The sequence below is a fragment of the Notothenia coriiceps genome, unplaced genomic scaffold (assembly GCF_000735185.1).
Source record: "Notothenia coriiceps isolate Sejong01 unplaced genomic scaffold, NC01 NC01_scaffold00037250, whole genome shotgun sequence".
Taxonomy (NCBI): Eukaryota; Metazoa; Chordata; class Actinopteri; order Perciformes; family Nototheniidae; genus Notothenia; species Notothenia coriiceps.
Window position 1 is genome coordinate 12,628,536 of NW_011369951.1, and position 11,700 is coordinate 12,640,235.

The 11,700-nt window shown below is 41.8% G+C and overlaps 1 protein-coding gene across 1 annotated transcript in view; it reads right to left on the bottom strand.

Annotated features, from left to right (window-relative positions):
- The window catches only part of foxp1b (forkhead box P1b), a 29,735-nt gene extending 18,190 nt beyond the window's left edge, over window positions 1-11,545 (bottom strand). The window contains exons 1-2 of the mRNA XM_010796334.1: window positions 11,354-11,545; window positions 5,552-5,659 (exon numbers count right to left, since the gene is read on the bottom strand). Coding sequence (XP_010794636.1) covers window positions 5,552-5,659; window positions 11,354-11,544 — 299 coding nt within the window. The 5' untranslated portion in view covers window position 11,545. The remainder of the gene's footprint in view (window positions 1-5,551; window positions 5,660-11,353) is intronic.
- Between the last annotated feature and the right edge of the window lie 155 nt (window positions 11,546-11,700).

Here is an 11,700-nt window from a genome sequence, read left to right on the forward strand (position 1 = left end):
ATCAGCATACCCAGAACACTTCTTAACACACAGGAATAAAACTTAATAATAATAATAATAATAAATGGGATTTATATAGCGCTTTTCTAGACCCAAAGACACTTTACATTACGAGTAAGGTCGACAAACAAAACAAAACAAGAACAAAAACACAAACAAAAACAAAACAAAAACAGAAAAGCAGTCAGGAGGATATAATATGATGACACTTAATATGATTATATATCATGATATACATAATGCTTTTTAATGCTATATATTTGTATTCCCCCCTTTCTTTTGGCTTGTTGGATTTTTACCTATTTTTGTGCTAATTGTGTAATTAAGAGAATCCCAGTAGCCGGGACGCAGAGGACAACAGGACGAGGAGATGGGATCTGTCACCAACTTGAATTATGGATATAATTATGTGTGATTATTTCATACAGGGAGAGATGTTCTCTTTTCCTATAACTAATCTAAATAAGTAGCTCGCTGGGGTAGCAGACAGGGTTTTTTTTTTTCCTGTGATTTATATAAAATGGTGGAGATAAGGTTCACGAGTGAAGGAAATATGATTGGAGGAATTTTATCAGCCGCCGCATGAATTACTGTTTGAAAATGCTTATGCAGGGGCATTTCATTAATCATTTAATCATAATCCGAGCAGGATGTTTGAACTGATTTCACAAATACCCTTTCATTTCACTACTTCATTATGCTCGCTAATGGATCCAATATATTATATATATCATAAATTATATCACATCTTCGGTGACCATGTAGGTCACTGTCACCAGGCGTGGCGCCGGCGGAGGGGGAGAGGTGCGCTCGTCTTCTCCAAATGCACTTTTTCCTCGTCATTTACTGCAAATCAAAAGATGGCCAGAGTCAACCTGTGAAGGCGGCGCGATGATGGACCTATAAATTCGACGCCGTTTGCTTTATGTACAGACAACACATTTGTGCGTCAGAAAACAGACACACGGGAAGGGAGAATTGATAGGGCTGCGCTTGAAATGTGAAGGTTTGTCGTATTTCCAACCTTGAAGGGAATGATTTAAATCTTTATGGGAAATGTGCTCACCCCCCCCCCACCCCCTCTTTTTAAGGTTCTCCTATTGTGCTGCGATACATTCAGCACTTTGAAAGTTCATTATTGTGGCAAAATTTAAAAAAGTAGGCATTTTAAAATAAAAACCCCTCCTTTTTCGCTTAAATCAATTCAGGCGGGGCTTTTCCTTTTGTTTGAGTCAAATTAATTAATTAAGTAGGTCGGGGAAAATGAAACCGGTAAACATCTCAGGACATCTTACTACATTTCAAAGAAGAAAATAATAGGTAAAGACGTTTTCAGCTTCAATTGAACTGGCACCGAGTGAATTTTCGATGAAGGCAGGGCCTACGTGAGCAGCTTTGGAATTTCTCGTTCAGAGGAGACGTTTCCCCCCCCCGCTCCTTTTCGTCCTTTGTTACATTCCACTTTATTTCTTCTAATGACATGGAGAGTCACAGTGCATAATTAATAGGAAATGAAATATTCAAATGGCCCTAATGCAGCCCTGAGAGGAGTGTCTGGACACGGGAGCAGGGGATTCAGGGGGGGGGGGAATTGACGCGGAGAGAGGCTATGAACGTTGGCATGTGTCACTTTCTGGACTTCAAATGAAGCCCCTTTTTAAAAGCTCTCTGGCAGGATGACAGTCCCTGATGGGAATGGCAACAATACCACTCGCTAAATAGACGCTCATGTAACAGAGGGCTTTTTACGTATCAGTTAGTTTGCTTATCAATTCTTTTTTTTTGCTTTTACAGTTTCTAATGATTTATTATGGGCCCAGAGCTTCGAGCTGTCTCTGAGGACGGTTTATCTTCCTCACTGTTTAAGGGCATTTTAAATTAACTGCATCCATCTTTACAGTAGTATTTATATTTAAAAAGCATTGTTTCTTATTATTATCAACAATTATTATCAAAAATGTAAAGTGTATCATTTTCTGACTTTTTTTTAAACTATGTATTCTAATACATGTTTTTGACCATTTTTGTATTTGCATTTCCATTTTCAAGCAATATACATTATACACATGTATTTTAAAGAAACTATTAGACTTTCCCATTCCTTTATATTTTACAATGTATTAATGTTACCGGCTGCTACCTCATTATTTGTACATGTTAACTTCATTTTACCATGAATGCATTTTTTGTATTTTATGAACACGTCTCTATCCAATATGTTTTCTTAAGTTAGTTTCACCTTTTTACCTGCACTGTCCCTCTGCTGTATAACAATGCAAATGTCCCCGCTGTGGGACAAATAAAGTATTTCTGAATCCGATTTTAAATTCTGCATAAGTCACTTCTCATGTATTCGTCTGTGTGGAATGTGTTAGATGAGCTTCTGTGCTTTCAGCAGAGTGTTTGGCACTAGAGGGCACTGCAGTGTTTCCCTGGCTCTGACCTCTGACTGGACGCTGGAGAAGGGGTCCTGACCCCTGTAAAAAAACACCCGAGCCTCTGCTATGAACTGCACCCCGCCCCTCTGTGCACCGAACCCCCCCCACTCCCCCCCGTTCCACGAAAAACAGGAACAGGGATTCAGTGCTTTTTGTATTTATCAAGATATTGCACGTAGGTATGTCATGTTTTCTTCAAAAGACAGAACAAATACACACACACAGTTTAAAACAACATTTCAGTCCCGTGTTAGTTGTTGCTGTTGGCATGCGGAGCTGAAATCTGGTTGACGTTAGAGTCCTTACCTTTCTCTAGTACACACACACACACACACACACACACACACACACACACACACACACACACACACACACACTCTAAGAGCATTTTAATGCCTGATGTATTTCTTTGTTTTTATTTTCTCAGTGTTTCTCAGAGGCCCGCAGTATCAGTTGCTGGTTTTTCATGTGGAAGTGCTTAAGGGTTTGAGAGTTAACACCTTGGTGAGCCGCTCGCACTCTCGCCTGCTGTTAAACAAAGGCAGCTTTGTGGAGACTCTCCCCAAATGTTTTCTTAACATGTTCCAAGCAGTTTGAGCAGGCAACTAAAGTAAACAAGATGTTGCCATGATAAAAACACTTGTAAAAACATGGCAGAGTGCACTTAGAGACTTTTCTGTGAAGGCAGAGCTGAATTTAATTCCCCTCTCTTCTATAAACAAAGGGTGAGGCGATGTCAGAATACAATAAATAGTGATGGATTTAGGAGGGCACTCCCTAAGCTGAAATATGTGTGTGATACGTGGTTTAATAACTACGTGTCACAGGATGTTTATTAAATAAAACGGACTCTTTTCTCCTCTTGCATAGAAACGGCTCTGGATTGAATAACCTTTCTTTTCTAAAGAAAACCGCGCTCAAAGTGGATTTACGTCAATCAGAGGTGGAAGAAGTACTCGGATTATAAATCAAAATAGCAACACTAAATTGTTAAAATAATCTGTGACAAGTAAAAGACTAGCACGCAAAATGTTACATAGGTAAAAGTATAAGCATTATTATAAAGACTGCAGATGGAAATATGCTACTAGCTAATATCTGGCATCTCTTCTCTCTTTGAGATGAATGTATTTTAGGTAGAGGTGGAAGAAGTAGTCAGTTTTTTACTTAAGTAAAAGTAGAAATACTACAGTGTTAAATAATCTGCTTCAAGTAAAGGTCCAGCATACAAAAGCATACTTAAGTAAAAGTACAAAGTATAGTATATTCTTAAAGTACCAACATGACTCATTGTGTGTAATGCCCCATTTTAAAATCACATATTTTAATTTACCTGACAGGTATATTAATCTATAATAGTACTTCATAATTCACATGTTGATTTCATTTTTGTGTTAATATTATGAACCTGAAATCAACTCAAATAAATGAAATATTCTCTTATAAATTGAAGCAGGAAATACTCAAGCAAAGTAAAAGTACTGTAGTAAAAGTACTTTGTTACTTTCCACCGCTCACGTCGATAAAGAAAATTCAGATGTTGACAAAGACAGAGTGCGTTGTGCTTCCTGTGAGCGCTGCACCTTCCTCTGTCTGCGAGTGCTTGTTTTAGGATAATGGAATTGTGTCATATCTTGTTTAAAGTGCGACTAATCCGGGGTGACAGTGAGCCATTGATCTGCTGCCACAATGCAGAGGTTTTCATCCTCTCCGTAACCATGGCGCTGTTATGTGTTGGATTACCTCCTGCACACAGGATGATCAGTGGAGCGTCGGTGTGACTCAGTCGGAGAGACATGGCGACAACAAAGGGCCGGTGTCAGGGTTCAACCTGTTACCCTGCTCACTCTGAGGAGATGGGGAGGGGGGCTTCTGAGGTACATCATGAGGGTGGGGGGAAATGGAGAATCATATCTACTAAGACTCTGAACCCATTTACAACTTCCTAAAAGCGATTGAAATACAAAATAACCTTGATAGTGCTTCTCATAGAGGGTAGTCTCAAAGAACATGTCAAAGTTGCATTATTGTGTGTTTTGTTGGAAAAGAAACACAAAATATTGATTTTACTTTTTTTGTTGTTGCATAATTTACTTTGGAAATTGGTAGGTTTTAAAAAAAAATCAAAAGACAGCTTTGACCTAAGAACTGCATTTTTGTAACGAGCACCATTTGTATTTGTTTACCATTTTATTTAATTAATTGAACATGTTAGTATGTAAGTTACTTAGAAGTACTAATATCTGTTCAACCAACATCTATGTAAATACATGTTACCTTTTGTATCTGGTTTGCCTAAATGTAGTATTAGTCTCAGTTTTTATAGTTTTTTCAAATGTGAACACTTCCTAATCTTTTCAACACTTTACTCCGCTTTACTGCAATACTTTCCCACACTGCCTTGTCCTGCAGATCAACAGATTATTGTTGAAATGATTCATGATATAGCAAAATGTTCGGACTCCTATTGTACATGTTTAACTTGAACACAGCGTGGTGAGCCTTTGATAAAATAAGCAACACTGTAAACCAAAAGTCTGAGAAGTAAAGCTTTAGAAAGAGAAAGGAGAGAGTAAGACAAACAAAGCAGTGAGAGAAAGACAGAAAGAGCTGAGCCAGGCGCACACACACACACACACACACACACACACACACACACACACACACACACACACACACACACACACACACACACACACACACACACACACACACACACACACACACACACACACACACACACACACACACACACACACACACACACACACACACACACACACACACACCAATCCCCTGTCCGTCCAGTGACAAGGGCAAACATGCAGAGCGCCCTAAGTGTGGGCTGCTGCAGATAAACATCCTACCGTTGTTTGTTTGGGAAAAACGGCCCCTGTCACCATGGGAACTGCACTTATCACAGGAATTAGAGGCCCATGCGGTTCTCAGAAGGAGACCCCGGCACAGTGCAGAGAGAGGGCCAAACACAGGCACCGCACTGAGGAAAAACAACCGGCTGCACCTGTAGTGCCTGGAGTCCCCGGGGGTCACTAAACATGCAATCGTGGACAAACAAACTGCGGTAGAAACATCTGACGGAGACTTTGACTTACTTTAGGAATGAATAGAAATCGTCGAACACCGCCTCACATCCAGGCCATTTGCAAACTCCATGACCGTAGAGAGGGTGGCTGTGGTGGGAATGGTCTTCATGCGTGGATCTGCAAGTCACAGAAAGAGACAGATTTAGATTCTAAAATAATTTGTAACGTTTTCAAATAAAAGTGGAATTAAACAGATCAGTCAAAAGAGGACATCTTCTGCTCATGTTCAGGTTCATATTAGTATGTTGTGCCTCTACTGTGACAAACTTCACGTCTCGATATAGAGTAAAATGTGATTTTTCTTTATTATAAGAAAGAGATCTCTCCACCTCTGACAACAAGTTACATAACGGGTCACAGACTCAGGTTTCTGCTGCTAAGCTGCTGCCTGGTTAGCACCTCCCTGTGAGCGCTGATGTAGTTTCCACATGAAAACCTTTGGCTTCGACTTGATCTGTGAACCTGGCTTGTGTCGGATCAGAGTACCTGTGTGATCTCTGCTTGCTCTTCTCTTAAAAGAAGGGAGTCACGTTGCGAAAGAGAAACCAAATCAATATGTAATTATTTAGTATCACTGAGCCATGTTTCAATTCACTTTGATCAAGGCTGCTAGGGGGCTTCCTCAGCCGCTGCTTTTCCTGCTGCATCATGTCCCGGAGCCCACCTGGAGGAGTGTGTGTACCACAACATGAAACCCCCACTAGATAAAAAAAAAAGCATCAGGCGTTTTTTTCACATGAGTGTAAACATCCCCGCCTGGTATCAATTTATCTACTGACCACTCCATGTCACCAGGGGCTGACAAGCAGCGCATCTACAGGGAGCTTATGGCTTGGTGCAATCAGTCTAAATAGCGAAGGGGGACGTTCCCTGAAAATCAAACTTTACAACATCTTCCATATGGCGAGAGGCTGGGAACCGTGGATAGCCACGATGAGCGCTGAGAGAACCGACCTGTGTCTGCTGATAGAGCGAGACAGGCAGCCATATGGACACAGTATCGTACAAGACACACAACTTTCGAGTACAAGAGCCTGGGGGACTGGCCTATATCGCTGCCACCTGTGCTTCTGGTGCGACAACACCGCTGTATAACCGCCAGTCTGAGCACTGCTCTGTACAACGGCCAGATCGGGAGATTCATTATTGTTTAGTCATGTGGGAATAATGCTAAAAATCTCATTCATACACATATATTCAATAAGAGAACATTCCTACTAATTCCGGGGATGTATGAAGGGACAGAGAGGGGGAAATAAATACTTCTTGCGTGGCTCAGCCAATCACACATCTGCTATGGTTTTAGCAGTTGATTTGAAAGTGAACAGAAAGTAATCTAACCGTGGCGTGCAGGATTCAACACGCTGATGTTCAGATTAAAATCTCATTTGTATCAATGTTAGCAGAGATGTACTTCAAGTAGGAAATCTTAAAGGTCGTCACTAGTTTCCTTGTGTTATAATTACTTGCTTAGGAGTTGGCATTGTTCATAACATGTGATAATTGCATTGCAATTAGGAAGCAGTCAAGCATTCATGAATGTGGTTAGCAGTTTTTTCTGTGCCTCTTTCAAAAGTCTGATTTTTTTTTGAAATTCAATTATGAATTATGCATTCACATTAAGACCTCTGTTTTGATACAGCTAATAAATAGATGGCGGGCCGGCCTATTATAATGAGTTTTTAACAAGGACATTTGTGGACTGCTGAAGGTAACGATGATTTTTTATTTAAAGGGATATATTTTTTTAATTCTTTGTGAGCAGGCTTGTTGGTTAATTCTGTATTAATAAGAAATTGAAATGTGGAGTGCGCTGGGAATCAGTGAGCACAAAGCGCTGCGAGGGGCTTGCGGCAGAAGAGCCCTTTTAAATGGTGGATGGCTAAACAGTAGTAAATGACAGAATTTACACCAAATGAGCTACATTAGTGTAATTGGAGAAGAGTGTAGGGTACATGGGGTTTTCTCCCATTTGAGAACATGTACAGTAAGGGAGAAAAGAAACCCACCGCGTTACATTTGACTGCCACGACAGGTCGGTCAGGATGTTATTTTTGTCAGGCAGCCCAGGGGGGGGGGAGAACACCCTAATGATCTTGTAACAGCGACGAGTAAAAAACCGTGTCATCAGCTTCCTTTAGAGGCGAGGGAACATTAAAGTGTCCATAGACCCGGACAGAAAGGTGATGCTCTGTGTTTATGTGTCGACACCAACGACTCCGACAGCTGGATTTCTAGTTCACCTCTTCTGATGATGAGATGCTTTGGGCCATAAACAAGTCGTGATCTATGGCGTCGTCCTGTGCTGATGGACTCAATCTATCAGCAAGAAAAAGGAAGATTGATGTCCACCATGCTAGGTCAGAGTCCGGCCATGTGAAGCCAGTCACAACACTCTCACTCTGCTACTTAGCCCCTTTTACACAACCCTTAAATTATCTACACATTAGAAGGAGATGCATTCGAGAGGTCAAATGTCCTATTCATTAGGATCAGACAATAGATTTTACCATCAGGTCCCATACAAAGGTGCTTTGATGACCGTTTTAGCGCATGTATGACTAGATCCAATCATGATAAATTAGCTGGATTGAAAGCGGAATAAAACAAGCATCGAAAAAGATGGGTGTTTTTCACCAAGACGCCAACGAAGATGTCGAGCTTGAAAGAAAACCAGACTCTGGAATGTCTGTCGGAAAAGAGCTAACGCCAAAACGTCAGACACATTTAATAAAAGTACGGACCGTCTGTTGTTAATGACCCAACTACAGACTGTCGAAAACATTTCTGGTAAGTGAGAACTCTTCTGAAACAGACAATCTCTTGTTTTGGGCTACATGTCAAAGAGGGAAACTCCAGACAATGCGCGGACCTGATTCTCCAAATATTGTCCGGAGTTCATATTAGAAAATGTCTCGAGCCCCTCAATCCTCCTTTGTTAACACTCTAGGCCCGATCCTTCCCTTCCTGTCTTCTCTGTAACACGGCATGGTTCACCCTAAATGATTTAATTATCAGTTTTTCTGGTGTAAGACAAATGAAAGGCAAGAGAGATGGGAGTGCTGTGCCAAATCTGATTATTTATCTCCTTAACAGATTGCTGTGTTCCAGTCCCCGAGCTGTGGTTACTGATGGTTGTTGGGAAGCAAAGTGGGCCAAGCGCTTTGTGGCGACGCACCCCCCACCCGCCACCTTCACAAAGCTGAAGCAGCACTGTATTGGGAATTTGTGTCAGATACAGATCAGCCACATTTTCATTTAAATCAGCAAATCATTGAATAAAGATGACCTGGCTCACAGGGGTATATCTTGTTCTGTGCATTCAGAAGCCACGCGGGCCGACAGATTGAGTGACTCAGACCCTGGTCATATCATGATGGTTGTTGTTCAGACAAACAGAAAGAAATCCCAGCCTGCCTTTGCCAGAGTGTTTTTTGAGACAAGTCAAAGCAGGACCGCTCGCCTCGTCTTCGGTGTGTCAAGCCCGGCAGTGATTGAATTTCTCCTCCTTCCTTAAGACGGAAGTGCAAAGCCGGTGAGTGATTCCTGTGGATGCACTTAAGGTTTTAGTTGCAGGCGTCGTTGTGCCTGGGCAGATTTTATATGACACATGAAACTAACTACATGGTACTTAGGGCCTGCTGTAAACCAATCTGAAGCCAGTCGGGAAAACAGGCCCATCAGCAGAGAGGGCTTGTTTCTGTTGCATGACAAAAGGACTTGGAAAACCGCATCAATTAAAAGTTCATTAAGTTCAGCGCTGGGAGGATGAGTGGATGCTCTCTATTTACGCCCGGGCCGGCCCAGCCCATTATCTTCAACCTGATTATTCAAATCCCTGGATTATAACACAGACGTTTTCTCAGAGCCTTGCTTAGAATAACCACACTTAATAATATTTCATTTTTTTTTGTCTTCCCAAGGAGTCTGATTAGAATTGAGTTTGCACCATCAAAAGGCGGGCAGGGGGAACAATGCTCCTGATAGTTGTGTGAGAGAGGATTATTGGTCGTGTGTGGATCTAAATTAGCATCATTTAATAAGCAATGTTTTGTGTTCACTTCGTCTGCTTTCCTTTAGCGAATTGCACATTGGGAGGCTGGGTAGGTAATCCGTAAATTCCTCGAGCAGATGCGCTGGATGAGAATCACCTGCTTGGTTTTCTGACAGATCTAAGATACTGCGAGAATATTCAGACTACTTTCTTCTCTTAAGCTCGTGTTAAACTGCTGTTGACATCTTCTTTAATCTCTGACAGTCAGCGCCAGGCAGAGGGGGCTGCCGGTTCTTGCGTTATGTCTTCTCCGATGTTTCGTGGAGCCCTCAGCCTCTCGACTTTCCCCCTGCCGTCGATGCTCACCTTGTTTGTGACTGTGTTTGATGGAGTGAGCGAATCAATATCCTCCCCTGCGATTCGTCTTCAACTACACCAAAAAACCCAGACATTCAGCCACCGTGTGGATGAAGAGCCGGGAGCCTGTGGATACTGTCAAACTGTGGGAGCCCATTTTATTTTATTTTTTTTTCTCCAGTGTCTGTGCTTAAAGATAACTTTGAAACATTAAAGAGGATATGTCATTACAGGTATTATGAATAGGTGTTAAACTGATATCACCGCTTGAAATGAAATAGCTGCTTTCCGCTTTGTATCTCTCCATCAGTGAATCATAGCATTTCCTCTCCAAGTCACTCAGATCCTCTCTACAACCCCCCCCCCTTTCACCAACAGCCCCTCTTCACCTCCAAAGGCATGCCGCTTTACTGCACTAAACATGTTTTCATCGGCATTGCTTTCATAATGACGCGTAGGTTTTTTGATCACTGAAACACAAGTCAGATGTTATGCAGTGAGCTCACGGCGCCTGGAGGCTCCTCACTAGCGGTTCAAAGATCAGGCGTTGGTGCAAGAAAACAAGCAAATGTGTAAGATGCCAAATTAATTCCTTCCTTAAAGACGCAGACCCACAGCCCAGAGCGCAAACATTTCTGCTCATGATTCATCCTGGCTTTGAAAAGATATGATACACCCAGTGTTTGTTTCTCTAGCATTCTTTGTTGTTCGTGGTAATGTCTTTGTCATTCCTGGTGTGACAGGTGATGATCGTGTTGATACTGCACGTCAACAAGTTCACAAAGGAACAGGTTTTCCTGTCTGAGAAGAGACTTGTGATATTAATGCTTTACAAGTACAAATGTACAGCTGCGTTTGCATTCAAAAAATAATTCAAAGGATTCAAAGATTTGAGTGTGATATGCAAAACGGCTACAGTGCAGTTGGTGGCAATGAAAGCTGTGTAGAGTAGATATCCCCTGCTGTATCCAGGCTGTGTTTGCCGTAATGAAAAAGATACTTACACACCATGAATTAAGAGAAAACCCAACAGGGTTCATCGGCCAAGGCCTAGAGACATATAGCTATTTTTAAATGGGAGTATATTGCACATCAAGGACTGGTTCACAAGCTTCATTAATAATGTCACATTCTTGTAGGCCAACCCGTTAGTTAGTGTTGAACGGGTTCCCTCGACAAAAAGCCATTGGGATTTTTCCAAGGGATTCTGCAGGAATTAAGCTTTGGTGCAAACACATGTTTAAGATTTGTGGACGTTTTGTTTTGACAAAATAACAAGATTTGAATGACTTTTGAATCCAAAAGTACAAGTTGTGATATTCAGTATTGGGGTGTTTGCCTAACCCTAACCGCATTTCTGTCATGGAACAAAACGCAAACATACTTTCAGGCTTCCAACTCATTGTAAAACCACGGATGAGACAGAAAACAAGAAACTTATAAAATACTTTGAGACTCACGCTTCTCTCTTGTGACTCATGTACTGCCCGTTGGAGGAGGCGTGATGGTTGAGGTGGGTGTTCTTTGGCGGCGCCGGGGAGGACAGGTCGAGACCCCGGTGGCCGTTGTTGTTGTGGCTGTTGTTGTGCTCCTCCTTCACGTGAGCGTTCGTAACCTCCTTCCACAGCTGCTGGAGCTCTGCTGGAATCATGCCTGAGACAAACAAATTGGATAATTAAATCAATTAACAGCTAATCCAACTCGCCTCTTCATCACTTAATTAAATCAAAGCGTCTGTAAACAAAGCCGAGTATTAATTAGAAAATATTCCACTACAGGGTAATGCACTGAGAGAGCTCTCCCCCCC